Consider the following 18,087-nt stretch of genomic DNA (forward strand, 5'->3'; position numbering starts at 1 on the left):
GCAAATGTCTCATTGCCACCAGGCGCCAGTATGTGCAGGTTTAATTTATGGGCTCATCCCTGTACTGAGAGCAGTTATGAAGTCAAGAGTGTAGATGACAAGCACATGATCTGCAGCTGCAGCAAGTATTTTGTAGCTGCTGGATAGATGGTTGTCATATGCACTGTTCGGGTCACAGGAATCTGAATGTCATGGCTTTAAATAAAACACATTTACATCTGCTTTGATCGTTGTTTTTTCATCCATCAGCTGGTATCCATTATTTTATTTTTGTGATGTTACAATAGTCAATTTACACAAACGCAACCTTTGGCCTAAATTATGAAAATTATGAATTTTGGGCTTTGACGTGAACAAAAGGATGCGTTAATATGTTGTATATATTTCTGGTAGTACAATTTGAAATTATATTTTGTTATTTGGTAAATATTTCTATACTAAAAGTCTTTTTTGTGTCATATTTAATGCATATGTTTAGTCTCTCGCTATCCCTCATTGAGTTGAAGGACTTTAAATGACAGAGTTGTGGTCAATGACGAGTAAAAGTTCTTTGTTCATTTTGTGTGATTTTGCTTTTTTTACTTCCTGTTTACTGATGACTGTTTCTCAAATGTTAGTCCATAAGTGTTTTACGTTAGCGGTCCAGGTATTTCCTGGCACCAAACTGGCTGTAGTGGTTGTGATCGGTCATTGTAATGACATTTGTGTACACACAGGAACGCTCCGACTCACATTGTAGCATGCCTACACACACACACACACACACACTCGCACACACTACGTTCTTCTCTATGTTTAACATAGAACATGCAAAACAAATGACCACTTCTTCATGACACAATGGAAAAAAGTTTTGCTTTAATCACTTTCATTTTCCTTTAGTTGCCTTTGCCTGTAAATACACCAAAACATTGTCTTTTTATTAGTGCAAAAAAATACATAAATATTCATTTAATCATTTACTTTAATCTAGAACCATAGCCTACAAAGTGTGCTCAAGTCTTTTGAAGCCTCGTCATGTGACCTTAGGTCTCCTTTGTAGCCGTGAAAACATTTTTCAATCAACACGCTCCCGTCTTATAATCGCACATTTTGATTTTGCCTCCATTTAACACGCTTGGATCTTTTTTGTTGAGCCGGCATCGTCTGTTGTGGTTGTGTCTTAACTGCTGACACACGCGTCGGTGTAATTGAACACCCCCACATACACTTAATTAACCTAAACAACGTCTGTGTGCTTGCATGGGAGGAAACAAATTATCACCTGCAGGTTGATTTAACGTTTCATCAGTGGGTAAACGGAAAAAGAAAACCACAAAAATAACTTATTTTAATAGTTGCTCTTCATAAGGTTAGGGCAGTACTAGTGATTACTTTGACTGTGTGAGGCCATGAGATAATGTGTAACTGATCAGGACTTTTAAATTCAAGTTATCCTCACAAATGGTTCAATGGTTGACCAGGAAGTCACAATCTGTTTTCAAAGAAGCAACTGTTGAAATGTAGATGCTTTATCTGTTACGCTAAGTAAAAAAAAGAAAGCTGTTTGTTCTGCTTCAATGTCCTACTTACTAAAGTGTTGTGTGCACAAAGATCTTACTGTCCTAAAGGTGCCTTTGTCATGCTCCGATCATCACATTTAATTGCGTTTGGAATCATCGTCTTGTTTACTTTGGTGCAAAAAAACCCTTATCAAGAAGAATTGAAACATTTTGCTCATATAATGTATTATTTTTGGGCTGTCGAGCCTTGTTGCGGATGTAGTGGATGCGTTTAGACATGAATGTTCTATTTTTATTTCAATTACTGACAGTTTGACCTTGGCCAAAGGGAGGAATCCATTGTTTTTAACTATCAGTGTACCAAGAGAGCTGTTCCTGTTGCCAACACCCTCTACCGGCTGGTTCACAGTTGTGGGTTTAAAGTTGTTCACAAGGGTTTGGTGGACTCAAGACTAACTTTCCAAAAGTGTACTAATTGATGGAGGTTGTAAATATTTAACATACGGTTAGGGTCAGATGTCCACATGATGCAGTTTCTCTCTCAGGAGAGTAAGGTTTCAATCGCTACACTCGAAAGTTAAGTTCTCCAGGATCTTAACCCAAATGTCTGGCCATGTTTCTCACCCAGAAGATGATGGAATACTCATTCATAGTAGTGGTGGTTTGTTGAAGCTTCATGATTCAGTGTCCTTTTCACATTGGATGGCAACCATTGGATGGTTTATCCATTGCTTTAAATACTCTATTGATGCATCATATCATTCTAAAACGAAAGCTCAAGATTTGGACACTGTTCCATGAAGCTTCAACATCCCAATAAGAACTCTTAGGATGAAGCTCTGACACTTTTGGACTCAGCGGATTAGGATTAAGTGTTTGCGACACCAGTTGTGTCCATAGCATGTTGCTGATGACTTCAGATCAGTCGTGAAACATGAAGTAACTTTGCATAAAGTGTTGTTGTGGCCCAATCAATATACACACAGTATATAACGGATGATTTGCTGGTAGAATAAAACTGTCTTTTTTCTCCTCAGATGGATGGAAGCCTGCTTAGAAGAAGACTTACCTCCCACCACAGAGCTCGAGGAGGGACTCAGGAACGGAGTCTACCTCGGCAAGCTCGCCACCTTTTTCGCCCCCAAAATGGTGTCAGAAAAAAGGATATATGACAGAGATCAGACGAGATACAAGGTTTGCCTCTCTTTTATTTCTTTTGACTTTAAAACTGATGGACAGAATGAGCATGTGTTTGTTTCTTGCTACACTTGGTCAGTCGCTGATATAATTAGTTTCCTTAATTTTACGAGGTTTTTTAATGTGGTCTTGGTGCGGTCGTGTTTTGGGAATTTTTAGAGCTGATGAATACCTTGTTTTGTTTTCTTTCAGAGCAATGGGCTGCACTTCAGACACACTGACAACACAGTACAGTGGCTCAGAGCCATGGAGTCAGTTGGTCTCCCCAAGGTAAGACTCTTGATTCCTCCAACACTGGATCCTTATTAAACCAGAACTCATCAATCTTATGCACAGACGCCTGACTATACACCCATGATCATCTCCGTTACTGCCCTCAAAAGACAAATCGATTAATCATTTTAACGATGTGTAATTTGTTGTTTTGTTCTTTTTGAAGACATGTGACGATAAAATTATTTTGGAAAAGTCCAAAGATAGTTTTCATTGAAAATAAATGTTTTGGAAAAACATTAGTCCTAATCTTCCCAAGATTCATCATGAAAAGTCAATGTAATAAATATTCTTCTTAAATTAATATATATAATCTTGAACTCATTAATTTCATGGAAATGTCTAATTAAATGTAGAAATCTCAAATTCCACTCTGAATCTTTTATTTTTTAATTTTAATGTGAAGGTTTGAGTGACCAGTATTTGGTCTCGAAATGAAAGTCCATTCATTTCATCACAGGACTATGACCCTTATTTTCCTTTTATCAATAGGTTGCAAAACCAGTTTTCACCAGACTATGATGTCATCGAACACACTTTGTAAAAGACATGTTTATCAAGTTCAGCCTCTTTTTATTCATTCTTTAGCAAAGTAAATATTACGAAGCTCCTCAAAAGTGAACGACTTAAAATCAACTTTTTCTAGCTGTAAAAATAAATTCATTGTTATGAAGTAACACCTGGAGGTTTGTCCATCTTTAATGTCGCATGGTTAATTGGTAATGGATATGTTGACATTCACACATGCTACTACAAGCTATCCTGCATTTTTCAGGAGGGCCACAAAAGACCTCAATGAAGCACAGATTAGGGGAAAAAAAGGATGATCCTCAGACCTCCTGTTACAGATAGTCCTCCTTGTTTACCAAAAACCACTACGATCTATTCAAGGTCCCATTCTATACGTTGAACTTCTCATGCAGACCTTCCTTTTGTTCTCTTCAATGGCTACCACATGGATTGTTTACCCTCGACTGTACGCTGCAGACAAAAGACGTGTCACGTAATGGAAAGCGTAACCTTGTTTTTATTTTTCAGATATTCTATCCTGAAACGACAGATGTGTATGATCGCAAAAACATGCCCAAGGTCGTGTACTGCATCCACGCACTGAGGTGAGACTTCAGACAAATGAGATGTTCATTGTTGGAAACAATGCTGTGAAGATGATGTTTGGGGAATAATGTTTGCTGAAGATGACACTGCTTTGTCATGAGTTCTAACAAACTCTTGAGGTTCATGCTCACAAAATACTGGATTCTTAGAATGTGTTTCATACTTTTAAGGGTTAAGAAAGCTTCTTTTTTGACTTCTTAGTGAATCTGAGAAGGTTGTATACTGACTTATAACTTTAAGTTTTGAAATGCGTTTGTAGTAACACAATATTCCTAAAATTATTTTGGACAAAAAGAACAAACTTACCAACTAACCCATGCTTTTCTTTTGTTGTAAAATATATATTTAGGAATTAGTATGTTGATGCACCTAGACCTCGTGCGACTAAGAAACATTTCCTTAAATTAGGAAATTAAATAAACTATTCAGACCTAAAACAAAGGGTTCGTGAAATTGTGTAAAATGAACTCAAACGAGGAACTGAAATTGAGTTTTTTGTAGAAGTGGGTTTGGTTGTATCTTCACAGATATCTGATTCGTCACAAGTGTAACGTGCTGCCGACCACAGAAATGTCCTATTTATCTGCTTCAATTCCGAATCTGCACACTTTTATTTTAAGATTGTTTTTCATATGTAATCATCTGATGTTGGTCAAATATTCCATATCTTAAATACTCTTTAGCTTTGTATGCTTCGTTTCTTGATGTCATCAAAAATGATGCAAATCTTTATGTTGATTTGCATCTTTTTTTTCCCTGAATCACCAGCTTCTTTTTTTTTTTAAATAAATCAACTATCATTTTTGAGTTCTGACCACGGGGTTGCGCATTCTTGCTGTATTTGTATTTGTATTTGTAATGATATGATACATATAATGATCTAAAGCCATGATGCATCTTCACTGACCTTTATATTCTTAGATTTTGTTCTTAAACAGAGATGTATATTGTGTGTTTTATTGTGTTTTTGTGGTTGAACTGTGACCCATGTTGTCACTTGTGGTGGGGAGTGGTTAGTTGAGCTGATGGGATTGTTTTTCTCTGTTGTAGTGTTTCACGCTGGCCCTTTGAGAATTAGTTTCCTTCCCTCTATATATATATGCACACGTGTTCTTCCTTCCTGCAAGTGCAGCTGAGGGTCCCTCTGCACCGACCGTCCATTTAACTTCTCACCAGTGATGTTTCTGAACTTTAGTTTTAAGGTGACGGCCTAGATGAGTCAAGTTAGTCAGCTGAGTGTCTGTAATAACTCCGCTTGTTGACTCATTGTAAGTCAATTGAGGCGCCTCTTACCAAAACTAAATACCTGCCAAACGCCAAACACAACCCCCACAGACTTTAAATACTAGTCTAAAGTCCCATGTGTCCCCAAGGACAGAGTTTATTTTATGTTTACAGACACGGTCTGAGCAAAGTGCAGGATAGGCCACGGCTCCAAAAAAAGGACCGTAGCTGGTTTGTTGTTCAGGCTCAAGTATCTATAATTTATCGCCTCTTATCAGGTACCTGCAGGAAGATGAAAGTTTTATGAAGTTACCAGCCACCTGCTCCGTCAACTACTCGCTGTTTCTACGGCTGTAACCTGGCAAACATCTCCCCCTAGTGGATAAATCATGACACACATAAATATCGATCAATCTTTTTGAATGGATTTTAGGTTAAAACAGACCTCAGAATTAAAATGTTCAATAAAAAAAAGAAGAAAACGCGATATGATGCTAACAATTAGTAAAAAATGTTGTTGAGCTTCAGTTTTCAATCAATATTTGATTTATTTCTTGAAACAAGATGTTTAATATTTAAAAAAATATTAACAGAGAAGAAAATTAAATAACAGAGAATCTTCTTAAAAACCTAATGACTTTCATACGACTCGGAATAAGATGTTTTCAATACAAGTTCTAGGTGCATAGTCTTTTTAACCCCCCCCCCCCCCAACATTTTTATTTTCTTGAATGTTTTTTAATGTCCCCTCCATTTATACTGCATTTGAACCCTAATGTGTATTGTGGAGCATCTGTGTCTTACATTTGTAGATAAGTGTGTCATCCTTGACATGAATGTATATACTATATATTTTAATTTATATTTTAAATAAGTAGTTATTTTATCTAATATTAACAGTTTCCATAGTTTTTTTTCTTGACTTGTTTTTAAATATTTAAAATATCTGGAAGTACAAAATGTTTTCTCTCTTATTAAGAATGTATTTATTTCCATGTTGCACCGTCAGAACAAGTTTTTATATCCGACTGAAATGTTTCGCTGTATGTGATTTTATCTTATAGCTATTGTATTCAGATATTTTGACTAAAAAAAAAACAACTTTGATATTTAAGTGTACTTGGGTCACTGGACAAGATTTAAAGTTGTTGGTTTTTTTCAGCTTGTACTTGTACAAACTGGGAATTGCCCCGCAGATCCAGGACCTGTTGGGGAAAGTTGCGTTCACAGGTAAGATGCATGGACAGACAGATGGATAAATAATACTTATAATATATATCATGATCATAAGAACGTGAGTCATCTCTGTATTTGTTGTGCTACAGAGGAAGAGATCAGCAACATGAGGAGCGAACTGGAAAAATATGGAATTCAAATGCCAGCGTTTAGCAAAATCGGTGGTATCCTCGCGAACGAGCTCTCGGTGGACGAAGCCGCCTGTAAGTTGTTGACGTCTTAGTGGCGTCAGGTGGTCATATTAATGCAGTGCACTTCCGTGCTGCTCTTTTCTCTGTAACTAATGATTCTCCTCCTGATGCAGTGCACGCTGCTGTCATCGCCATCAACGAGGCCATTAACAAGGGTCAGGCATCTGTGACGATGGCTGCCCTCAATAATCCCAATGCAATGCTAAGGAACGTCGAGAGCAATCTTCCTCAAGAGTATCAGGACACGCTGAGCCAGGCCAAAGGTCGGAAGCAGCACCAGTCGTCGAGGAGGGTACGAGTCGCCTTTTTATACACGTAATTAAATTATAAAGAGTCAAGGTGATCGTGAAACGGTCAAAACCAGATTGAGGTATTGGTGGACACACACAGGATAATAAATATACACTTTAATTTTGAATCCACTTGTGAACACTGAATAGGTGAGTTGAAGTTGTTTTCTTATATGAAGTTGTTGTCATGGAATGAATTCACAGGCATCGCCAGCACATTCCAGCGGCTGCAGAGTCAGCTGAACTTTAGCAAATCCCCCCCCCTGCAGCTCAACTCCCCTTCATCTACCAGTCTGCAAACACGTTTAAACATTCCAGTGAAAACACAACACACCAATATACATCCAAATAAATGCAAATTAATACCCTTTTTAATTTTCTTTTTCTTTAGAACTCCACACTGTCTACAGAGGAAAGAGATATGTATGAGGAGCTGCTGACTCAACAAGAAATTCAGGGCTGCGTCGATTCTGTCAACGGTTAGAAACAAGTTCAGGGTTTACAAAAATGCGAAGCTTTTTAGGATGGTTTCAATGTCAAATGTATCTCCTCCTCGCAGTTCAAACGGCCGTCACGCAGGTGAACCAGGCGGTCTCCGACCAGGATGAGGTCGCCCTCCTGGCTGCACTGAGGCTTGAATCTTTGGCCCTGCTGGGTGTTCAGGATTCCTACCGTCACTGGTACCTGGAACACTTCACAACCTACTGCCAACACAAGACAAAGGTACACTTTGTCAAGTTATCTTAAACTTACACGTAATATATTTCATACATAAGCTGGTGTTGATTGTTCATTTATAGCTTTGTTTTAAACTGTTGGGTTTCTTCTTAAGCACTGGTCTTTATGGGTCATCAACATGGAACACATGTGTCTTATACAATCTGCAGGACAGTGGGAAAACGATGATGGTGGACAAGGAGGAGATCCAGAGAGTCCTCAGCTCTTGCAACGACTTTGCTGAGGCCGAAAAGAGAAGTGAGGACATTTGAGCTGAGATTCAGAAGTTAAAGGTTGAAGTTATGTCTCAAGAAGATTTTTTTTTTCTTTCACTAGAAACGGAGGCGGTTGCAGCCATCAACACTGCGATCCGTCTGGGCAACCCAGAGGACACGGTGCAGGAGCTGATGAACCCTGAAGCACAACTCCCGATCGTCTACCAACCCGCCGCCAATCTCTACCAAAACGAGCTCTTCAGCCTTCAGCTGCAAGGAGGACGAGTAATGAGGACGCACGTGTTCGCTCAAGCTCGTCTCACTTTCTTATTTAAATCTTGTGTCTCCATCAGTCCGGCCTAAACCACGAGGAGCTGAGCGTCGCCGTGGAGATGCTGTCGGCTGTAGCGGTCCTGAATGAAGTGCTGGACACAAAAGATCCGCAAGCTGTCATCGAACAACTCACAGATTCTCCGTTAGGTTTCACCAACATGGACCAAGACAACCTCAACAAGTAAGATCTGACCTTCTGACTTCTTACTAGAAAATAGCCAGTTTAGGTTTATTTTTTCTGGATTTTCTCAGGATAAATAGCACAAATAGTTTATTATTGAGGTGTTGTGGTTTTTAGACAACAGTGATAAAGTTTTAATAAAAATAACCTTAGAATGCTGCAGATCAACTAGAGTTAAATTGCTTTTCTTTATTATGATTATTGTCGTGATCAGTGTAAAATGTGAATTTATTGTAAAGCATCTGCAAAAACATTGTATTTTAATTAAAAGGTAAATGTTACCTGATCACACATGATATAATTAATTCTCCATACTGCTGCCATTAGATTCATTTTTAGATCAAAGTGTGACGTTTTTCTGAATGTGTCTCTTCAGGTATGCCGACACTCTCATCACTCAGCGGGCCGAGGCTCTGGCTAATGGACAAGAGTTTCTCACCTGGAATGATGTGCAAAAGTGCATTGACTCAGTCAACATTCAGGTCCATGAGGAGCATGAGCGTAAGTTTTTATTTTTTATTTTTCATTTTTCATACATGACATCTGGACGATGACTTGATTTAATCATGTTTCTCTCACAGGCATCATAGCTATTGCTGAGATCAATGAGGCTCTGAACTCTGGCGATCATCAGCAAACACTGGAGGCTTTGCTTCTTCCTACAGCAAGACTGTCTGGAGTGAAACCAGCAACTGCCAAACACTATCATGATGTTCTCCTGTACAACAAGCAGCTTCTCTGTCAGGTACTTTTTCTGCTCTTAAATTGAAAATAATCCGATAAATGTCCCGGTCATTAATATATATTACCAACTTTTTACAATATCACTTATTATATACATATATCCTCGTCATATTATTGAAGTGAGTTTTCATGGCGGTCTTCCCCACCCTTTTCACCCTCGACCTGATTATTTGCTTATTTTTTAAGCTGTGAACTACGTTTGTTCAACCTTTTTCTTTCTTCTTCTTTGTTTTGAGTTTTGTCAACAGCTTCACGTTAAATCATAGCGGGGACACTTCTTACTACTCCTTGCATCAATAATTCTACTTTCCTAAACTTTTCACAAACAAGCCTGAACTGAAATGTACATCCTGTTGATATATTTTGGGAACTGCACACGTGCAGAACCTTTATTTCAGATTCCCGGTCACAACAGTCAGTGTGTACTTCCTGTGTTTGTTCTCAAGCTCAGTTAAACATCATAATGGCCAGTCTCTGTGGTATCCTGCGGAGGGGGATAAACTGTAGCTCCGATGCGGCCGTCTTTGAAATGAGCAAACACAGGAAAGGGTCCAAACAACTGTGGAAGCAGCACAGACACACGGCCAGTCTGTAGTACTCGTACAGTCGGTCGTCTCCGCTGGAAAACAGACGGATGTAGTGGGCGATGTGCAAGACGCTGCTGGGCAAGAAACAGATGACGAAGATGATGAACACCAGAGAGCTGACCCTGATAAAAGGTCGCCAGTCACACCCGGACTGTCCGAGGTGGAAAATGACGGCGAGGTGGGCGTAGATGCAGATGAAGAAAGGAACGATGAAGCCCAGGAACACCAGTACCAGCCTGAACTGCACCATCAGTCTGTAGGATCTCTCTTCGACTGGAAGCACGTCATGGCAGGTCATGACCCCCAGTTGAATAATGTGGTAGCTCTGTCTGACCAGCAGCTCGGGAACAATGGCCGCCACGAACAGGATCCACACGATCAGACACATCCACATGGCCAGCGCAGTTTTAGCCAAGCGTCGGTAGAGGAACGGGCGGGCCACCGCCAGGTACCTCTTGAGACTGATGCAGGCGATCGTCTGGGCCGAGCAGTACACGTTCCCGTAGAACAGAGCCGTGATGAGCCGACACGAGGCTTCCCCGAATATCCAGTCGTTTCCATTGAAGTGGTAGTGGACACGCAGGGCGAGCGATAGCAAGAGCAGCAGGTCGGACAGGGCCAGGTTCAGGTAGAGGATCACCGTGGATAAAGTCTTGGCTCTCATTCTGACCCGGAGAAAGGCCAGGATGTAGGCGTTTGAGGGAATCCCCACCAGCATGGCAACAATATAAGCAGAAGGTATCACCCAGTTGCTCAGCACGCCTGTCGTGTACGCCGTGACTGTGTCCTCCGGGTACAAGTCCAGCTGCGGGTGAGCGCCGGTTAGGTTTTCTTTTAGAAGCCTCCCCTTTAAAGTTTTCGGTGTCAGACCGGTTGAGCCGTTCCTGCTTATGTTTCCTGTTGCTTTAATATGGAAAACAAGGAAACGTAGTCAGAAGAGAGATGTTTATCTAAGAACAAAGATGGTGTCACTCACCTTGAGTCGGCACTGCCAGTAGACAAACGAGTAATCCAGACAGGAGGTCAGCCATCACTCCAGCAGGACGGATCGATAAGATCCCGATCTTCACTTCCACCTTAAATCCGTTGAGAAGTCTTTCTGTGTTTACTTCTGCTGTTGTTGTGCATCTCTGTAGTGGGACGCAGCTGCTGTGACCGTGTGCTCTCTCCGGCCCTCTCACCAGGGCACTGCAGGGGTGTGCACGTCCAGCAGCGCTGCTGAGCACGTTTCCTGTCCCGGAATTCCTGAATTCCCATCTGTTTGCGTCAGTAGCATGCACAGCTTTGCTGAGCCAGTGGAACGTGTCCTTCGGCCTTATCGGCAGCTGTAACTATAAACAAGTCACCAAAAATAAGTGCCATGCAAAAATCACCTTTTCTAATTAGTGATGAGATTATACTAGTTTAAAAATAGACATCAGGATGGATTTTTATAGACTGCTTCCCGAAATTACTCTTTTTTTTTTGGCAGAATAGGAAACAGTTAGACACACATAAACATTGAAGATTATTTTAGGATCTGTTAATGGCAGCTTCCTTCCCAAACAGTGGGGAACTACCTGTTCCCTTTAGAGGTCTTTATGTAAGCCTGAGAACCAACCAAGAGTCAGGCTAGATAAACACGCCCACCATTTCTACATCTTAACTGTTAAAAATATACTGATTGTGAGACACAAAAAAAACTGCCAATCATAGTGGATTAATTCTTGGGAAAGACACGTTTTACTAAGAGACGGATTTGCTTTCCATTTAAATTGCTGTCTATGTTTCTCGTTACTTTTCTAGTGTTTATCTTCTATTTCCATTTTGAAACTTCAAATATTAAATATAGGGTAAAATCTTTTTTTTTTTCGAAGTCCCAAACCATAGGATATAAAGTTTGTCTGTCTCCCTCTAGTGTTCGAATGGTATAACAGCAATATCATAAATTCTCTCTTTCACTGTTGATATTTGCTATTTGTTTTAAAAAAAAGAAGAAATAAAGGCTTCTGTTTGTTCTGTATCTTGTTTTATCTTCCTGGTACCTTAAAAAAAAAAGTCTCAGTGCTTTAGAATAGATTTACTGCGAGTGTCATGTCACCACATGAAAAAACTTGAATCATTAATAAAATATATAATGTGCCATCTTTAATGAATCGTTTTCTCTTTCTTTCTTTTCATCTGACACTAGCGCTGTGGAGATGAGTCTGCTGTTCTGTGGCTGGACCAGATCCAGGAGGCCGTTCATGCAGCCAACCAAGATGCAGAAGAGGCTTACATATGTATGTCATTTGCTTGCTCAGCATTTTTATTTATGCAACTGTGAAATGATAGTACTTTTTTTTGTTTACCCCTCAATAATATGATTTTCAAATATGTTCATAAACACAGTTGAAAAAATAATTGATTACTATGATTCTTAATATGTTGCCATGGAGACGTGTTGATTTGTTTACCTATAGTAAAGATGTTTTCTCTGTCCATCTCACAGGTACTTAAACCGTACAGTTTAAATTTCCTCTCACATTGTTTTCATGCATTTTCAGTGGCTGGAGCGTTAGCTAATATCAACAAGAGTGTAGCAGAGGGAGACTCCCAAAAAACCCTGAAGGCTTTGCAGTCTCCTTGCTCTGGACTGAAAGCTGTCCTCTCCGAGTGCGCCGACACGTACCAGTCTGAACTGTCCGACAGGCAAATAGAAAAAGCTGAGGAGGGTAAATATCATAATAAAACTGCATGTTGGTGATCACTATTTAACACTTTTACTTAAATTATATTAAAGCTGCCTGGGTTTAGTTTGATTTAATTGTAGAATTCCTTAAAAAAATCACAGCAATACTATGTAAAAACAGGTTAAAACATTTTTTTTTAAGTTTGTAACATACTAAGGATTCTACTGTGTCAGTAATGTGTACACTGAGATAATTTGATATATTTGATACTTTTCACACATTCACATGAATGCGTACAATACCCGTTACACACCCAGACTTATATTTATTTTAACAGCATACAAACCACAAACCTCTGCTTACACAAAAATGGTAAAAATCGCAATTATTTATGACCACAAAGCTGCTACTTCAGATTATTTTCAAGCTTTTGAAACAGGATAAAACTGTTTTTCATTTCGGTTGTTAAGATAATGATTGTTATCATCTACCAGGCAACACCGATGGCGTGTGGGTGACACACTGCGTTCGTGACAGATACAATTATTACTACAACCTTGAGACTGGAGAGGGTTCGTGGCAACAGCCTGAAGATTTTGACCCCAACACCGGTCAGCTAAGTAAAGATGAAATCCAGGTACATTTTCAAAACTCACACCTTAATTTAAATGCAGCAATAGTTCAGCGACATCTCTCGTTGTCTCCTCAGGGTGTCGTCAGCTGTGTCACAGTGGATTATAACAGGGAGCAGTTATGGTTGGCCAACGAGAGCCTCATAGTCCAGCTGCAGGCCCGAGTCAGAGGCTTCCTGGTCAGAAGGAAACACGCTCAGAGAATGGAGTACCTGCGTGAACAAGAACCACATGTCGTCAAATTACAGGTAAAATATGCTGCAAAAGCTGTTGATGAATCAGTTTAGAATTTAACAAAAGGAATTTATGTATGCGATATATGATCTATCCTCGTGAAGATTAGGTGAAAGGCACAGGGGTTAGTAAACAAGCTTTCTAAGGGATCAGGGAAACTAAAAGCCGATACAAATAAAGTTTCATTTCCACTTACAAAATTAGAGGAAGAAAAATGGAAATGCTGTAATCAGGAATGAGTCGATCATAGGAACGTGTTAGATGTTTTGGAGATAAGGTCAGAGGCCAGAATGAGATGGTTTGGTCATGTACAGAGAAGGGAGTATATTGTTAGAAGGATGCTGGGGTTAGAACTGCCAGGCAGGAGGTCTAGAGGAAGACCAAAGAGAAGGTTCATGGATGTAATGAAAGAGGACATGAGGTTGGTTGGTGTGAGAGAGGGGGATAAAGAGAGCAGGGTTAGATGGAGGAGGTTGATTCACTATCGCGACCCTTGAAGGGAGCAGTCGGAAGGAAAAGATTAAAAAATGAACAATGATTTAAAAACGTTTTTTTTATATCATTACAATTTGTATGATAATATCAATGTTAAGAATGTGATTTTAAGTGGTTGATATATGGAGAAAGAAATGTTTAAATAGGTTCAGTCCCTAATATATATTAAAAAGGTGTTACTAATTAAAAGAATATCGGTTTTATAGTTTCACTCTGGCTTCAAGAGGACAACATAATGGCCACCTGTGTCCCCAATTTTCTCTTTACTTGCAATGACATTTGGAAGAATCTTCTGAAGACATTTTGAGGAGAATTTAAACTATGTTGACTGTTTCCACAGGCCTGCTGGAAGGGCTACAAACAGCGAAAGGAGTACAAAGAGAGAATTCATCTTCTACAAAGTAACGTCGCCACTATTGTCAAGGTATTTTTCTTTCATTGTGACAAATTAATTAAGTCATTGTGTCTTCATATAATTACACATTAAAAATGTAAACGTTTCTCTAGCTCCAATCTTGGGTCAAAATGTGGAAAGCCAAACGCAAATACAGTCAGAGGCTGCAATACTTCAAAGAGCATGTGAGTACTTTTATATTAGTAGATACTATGTGTGTGTGTGTGTGTGTGTGTGTGTGTGTGTCACACTCATGCTTTATGAACGTGTGCAGGAGAAAGAAATTGTGAAGATCCAGGCTTTCCTGAAGGCCAACAAAGCCAGAGAAGACTACAGAACACTCAGTAAGTCAACTTTGATTTTGACATATTAAGTTATGTTGTCATGACTGAGTCTCTGTGGTTTACTAACACGTTTATTTATTTCTAGCCGGAGCCAAGGACCCCCCTCTGTCTGTGGTGCGCAAGTTCGTCCACTTGTTGGAGCAAAGTTCTCTGGACGTGCAGGAGGAGCAGGAGGTGACACGGCTGAGGGAGGAAGTCGTCACCAAAATCCGCTCCAACCAGCAGATGGAGAAAGACTTGAACCTCATGGACATAAAGATCGGCCTGCTGGTGAAGAACAGGATCACTCTGCAGGTAGAGGTCCTAACAAACGTCTGATCTCGCCTTTTGTTTAACTTTTTTTTCTCTTGAAAAGGACGTGGTATCCCATAATAAGAAAATGAAGAACATGAAAAATAAGGCAAGTAAGGATGAGCTGGCAGGTGAAGACAAACTGGGCATCAAAGGCCTGAACAAGGTCAAGAGAAGAAAACTGGAGGCCTACCAGCACCTCTTCTACCTGCTCCAGGTGAGTTCTCAAGGACATGTGATTATTTAGAACAATATATTAACTTGATTTATTTTTATTTCAGACCAACCCCTCCTACCTGGCCAAGCTTATATTCCAGATGCCACAAAACAAGTCCACCAAGTTCATGGACACTGTGATCTTCACCTTGTACAACTACGCCTCCAACCAGAGGGAGGAATATCTGCTGCTCAAGCTCTTCAAGACGGCGCTGGAGGAGGAGATCAAGTGAGACGCACCATGACAACATCTCTGTCCGCTGATACCAACACCGTGTTGTCTCCAGGGATAAGGTGGACCAGATCCAGGACATAGTGACGGGGAACCCGACCGTCATCAAAATGGTGGTGAGTTTCAACAGAGGAGCCCGAGGCCACAACACTCTCCGGCAGCTGCTGGCCCCCGTCGTCAAAGACCTCATCGAGGACAAGAACCTGGGCATCAACACCAACCCTGTGGATGTTTACAAGGCCTGGGTCAACCAGGTGGAGACTGCAACTGGAGAGGCCAGGTGGGAGTTGGATATTTTATGTTATTTTTAACTTTTTCATAGCAGATTTTATCAATGACAGTTTTTTTTTAAAAAGGACAATTAGTTTTTGTTAAACCTTCTAATGTGCCAATTAAATACGTTTTTAATCAGAAGTTTGACTTTTGATTTTGTGTTGCTGTCCTTCAGTAAGATGCCGTACGAGGTGACCCCTGAGCAAGCCATGTCTCACGAGGAAGTGAGGAACAGACTGGAGGCTTCAAGTCTGGCTCTTCGCTCTGCAACAGATAAAGTTCTGAACTCGATCGTGTCTTCACTGGATGATATACCGTAAGTCTGAGTTTCAGTTCAAACACATTTACCCTCATCTAAGAAATATCATTAGGACTGAATAGTTTGGACAAGACTAATGGGATATCTGTGATTTTTTTTTTTCAGTTATGACTTTGTATAGAGAGAAACAAACATTTTCCATTAAATAATGTAGTTATTTTTGAATAATAAGTTTCTAATTTGCGCAACAATTATCGCTGTTTTGGAGGAAAGTCACGCGTTTTAACGACTTATGAAAGTCACCGCTAGATGGTGCTGTTACACTTTGTGTTCTTACTTAATAATAAATAAGTAGAGGTTGTTTGTAAAGCGCCTTATATTGACAAGAGAAAATCTGCATTAATAGATATCTAGTCTTGATGCACACTTTAATAATAATTTATTTGACTTTAAAGGAAATGTAATGATCAGAAATAATATTTCTTCTTGCAGTTATGGCATGAAGTACATCGCTAAAGTTCTGAAGAACTGTCTCCATGAGAAGTTCCCAGACGCATCAGATGATGAATTGATGAAGGTAGAACTTATATATTTGTAGTTACATTCCCTGCATGATTGACTAACTTTGACTCGAACTTTAAACGGACAGATCGTAGGAAATCTGCTTTACTACCGCTACATGAATCCGGCCATCGTGGCTCCGGACGGATTCGACATCATCGACATGTCGGCTGGCGGACAGCTGCACTCGGACCAGCGACGGAACCTGGGATCCGTGGCGAAGATGCTGCAGCACGCGGCTGCTAACAAGCTGTTCGAGGGGGAGAACGCTCACCTGACGCCTCTGAACAACTACATCTCCCAGACCTACGAGAAGTTCAGGTGAGATTAGGAGAAATATCTGACGTGATGTGGGTCTGATTGTGATTGTTTTTTCATTTCTTCTTGCATTTCTCTTCATTTAGGGACTTTTTCCAGGCCTGCTGTGAAGTTCCTGAGCCAGAGGAGAAGTTTAACATAGATGAATATTCCGACATGGTGACCCTGAGCAAACCCATCATCTACATCTCCATAGAGGAGATCATCAACACACATTCAGTGAGCATCTTTTTGGGATGAATCTCTAGCTGTCAGATGATTGATTGATGCCTTGACTAGTCAGACTTTGTTACTATAGATATTATTTAACTTGTGTCAACTTATACTTTCAAGTAAAATGTATTTTAAGAAGTTAAGGGATAGTTTCACTAATGTTCAGTGACCTCGACTAAATTTTGATGGACTTTTCATGTGCGTAGCTGCTGTTGGAACACTTGGAGGCCATTTCTCCAGATCACAACGACCTGCTGCACGAGCTCCTGCAGGACCTCGGAGATGTTCCAGATGTAGAGATGCTGTTGGGTACGATCCTTACTTCACTTACTTCTGAACGTGAATCAATGACTCAAATGTACAACGTTCTGGTGCAGGAGAAGGTGCTGTAATTCCAAGTGACTCCAACAAGGAGACGGTTCTCAGCCAACAGGCCAAAACTGAGATCTCTCTGACGCTCACCAGCAAGTTTGAGCTGCTGGAAGGAGACGACAAGGATCTGAAGACCTTGATGACCAAGTATGTTTTGTTTATTTCTTTATATGTTTCTACCGGAGTCTAGTCTGTCTCTGTGCTCAAAGTAAATGTTTCTCTGAGCGCCAGTGGGACAACATGTCTCTCTGTCTCTATCACCCGCCGACACATCGTCCTCCTCTTTCCTGCTGCAACAGGAAGCGCTCGGTCCAACGCTGTTATCTTTCCTGTAAACCTGCAGCAGTGAGCCTGGAACAATGTTTCAAAGTATAAGAGATACACTGACTTTAGTTGTTCTTAATACAATATCTACGGAATGTTGGCGATGAGAAAAATTCCAGTGCAAATTAACACCCTAAAAAAAGGATGATTTATTATATCAACAAGATTTCTTAAAATTGACATTGGCCAGAACCCTCCCCTTTTTTACCTATATTTTACAGAGATGTTGTGTATCTCACAGTGAACATGGTATTTTCTCTAGTAGCATATATTTGTCAAAATGCTTCTTTCTTGTGTATTTTAATCGTACAATTGTGACACTGTTTTCGATTTTGTCATCTTGTTTTATGTATGTTTGCAAGATGTTTTCAATATATTCAACATAAAAACAAGCTGCTTTATCTCTTTTCAATCTCTTTAGTTGTATTATTTTGTTTTAATTAGTTTGTGATATTTTAAGTGGACATTAGAC

At 40.0% G+C, this 18,087-nt stretch overlaps 2 protein-coding genes across 2 annotated transcripts in view; one reads left to right on the forward strand and one right to left on the reverse strand.

Annotated features, from left to right (window-relative positions):
* iqgap2 (IQ motif containing GTPase activating protein 2) overlaps nt 1-18,087 on the forward strand; it is a 28,254-nt gene that overhangs the window by 6,745 nt on the left and 3,422 nt on the right. Inside the window, exons 3-32 of the mRNA XM_087794267.1 lie at nt 2,540-2,696; nt 2,892-2,969; nt 4,011-4,087; nt 6,475-6,542; nt 6,638-6,751; nt 6,853-7,031; nt 7,421-7,508; nt 7,589-7,752; nt 7,917-8,004; nt 8,083-8,246; nt 8,315-8,475; nt 8,852-8,976; nt 9,057-9,220; nt 11,977-12,067; nt 12,332-12,499; nt 12,952-13,094; nt 13,167-13,337; nt 14,159-14,242; nt 14,326-14,397; nt 14,487-14,556; nt 14,642-14,850; nt 14,912-15,064; nt 15,129-15,292; nt 15,351-15,575; nt 15,744-15,884; nt 16,320-16,404; nt 16,477-16,709; nt 16,793-16,925; nt 17,126-17,228; nt 17,297-17,438. Of these exons, the coding sequence (XP_087650393.1) occupies nt 2,540-2,696; nt 2,892-2,969; nt 4,011-4,087; nt 6,475-6,542; nt 6,638-6,751; nt 6,853-7,031; nt 7,421-7,508; nt 7,589-7,752; nt 7,917-8,004; nt 8,083-8,246; nt 8,315-8,475; nt 8,852-8,976; nt 9,057-9,220; nt 11,977-12,067; nt 12,332-12,499; nt 12,952-13,094; nt 13,167-13,337; nt 14,159-14,242; nt 14,326-14,397; nt 14,487-14,556; nt 14,642-14,850; nt 14,912-15,064; nt 15,129-15,292; nt 15,351-15,575; nt 15,744-15,884; nt 16,320-16,404; nt 16,477-16,709; nt 16,793-16,925; nt 17,126-17,228; nt 17,297-17,438 (4,014 nt within the window). The remainder of the gene's footprint in view (nt 1-2,539; nt 2,697-2,891; nt 2,970-4,010; nt 4,088-6,474; nt 6,543-6,637; nt 6,752-6,852; nt 7,032-7,420; nt 7,509-7,588; nt 7,753-7,916; nt 8,005-8,082; nt 8,247-8,314; nt 8,476-8,851; nt 8,977-9,056; nt 9,221-11,976; nt 12,068-12,331; nt 12,500-12,951; nt 13,095-13,166; nt 13,338-14,158; nt 14,243-14,325; nt 14,398-14,486; nt 14,557-14,641; nt 14,851-14,911; nt 15,065-15,128; nt 15,293-15,350; nt 15,576-15,743; nt 15,885-16,319; nt 16,405-16,476; nt 16,710-16,792; nt 16,926-17,125; nt 17,229-17,296; nt 17,439-18,087) is intronic.
* f2rl2 (coagulation factor II (thrombin) receptor-like 2) lies at nt 9,227-11,031 on the reverse strand. The gene is made up of 2 exons (XM_087794281.1): nt 10,783-11,031; nt 9,227-10,709 (listed from the first exon to the last, which is right to left on the reverse strand). The coding sequence occupies exons 1-2, from the start codon at nt 10,835-10,837 to the stop codon at nt 9,667-9,669; spliced, it is 1,098 nt and encodes a 365-aa protein (XP_087650407.1). The 5' UTR covers nt 10,838-11,031; the 3' UTR covers nt 9,227-9,666.

Source organism: Callionymus lyra, chromosome 1 (assembly GCF_982586985.1).
Source record: "Callionymus lyra chromosome 1, fCalLyr1.hap1.1, whole genome shotgun sequence".
In the NCBI taxonomy this organism is placed as follows: Eukaryota; Metazoa; Chordata; class Actinopteri; order Syngnathiformes; family Callionymidae; genus Callionymus; species Callionymus lyra.

Bases quoted from the DNA above. Each gene is read 5' to 3' on its own strand.
- f2rl2 (XM_087794281.1), bottom strand. From the start codon at position 10,837: ATGGCTGACCTCCTGTCTGGATTACTCGTTTGTCTACTGGCAGTGCCG. The intron at 10,710-10,782 runs GTGAGTGACACC...TCCATATTAAAG, and splicing joins ACTGGCAGTGCCGACTCAAG to CAACAGGAAACATAAGCAGG.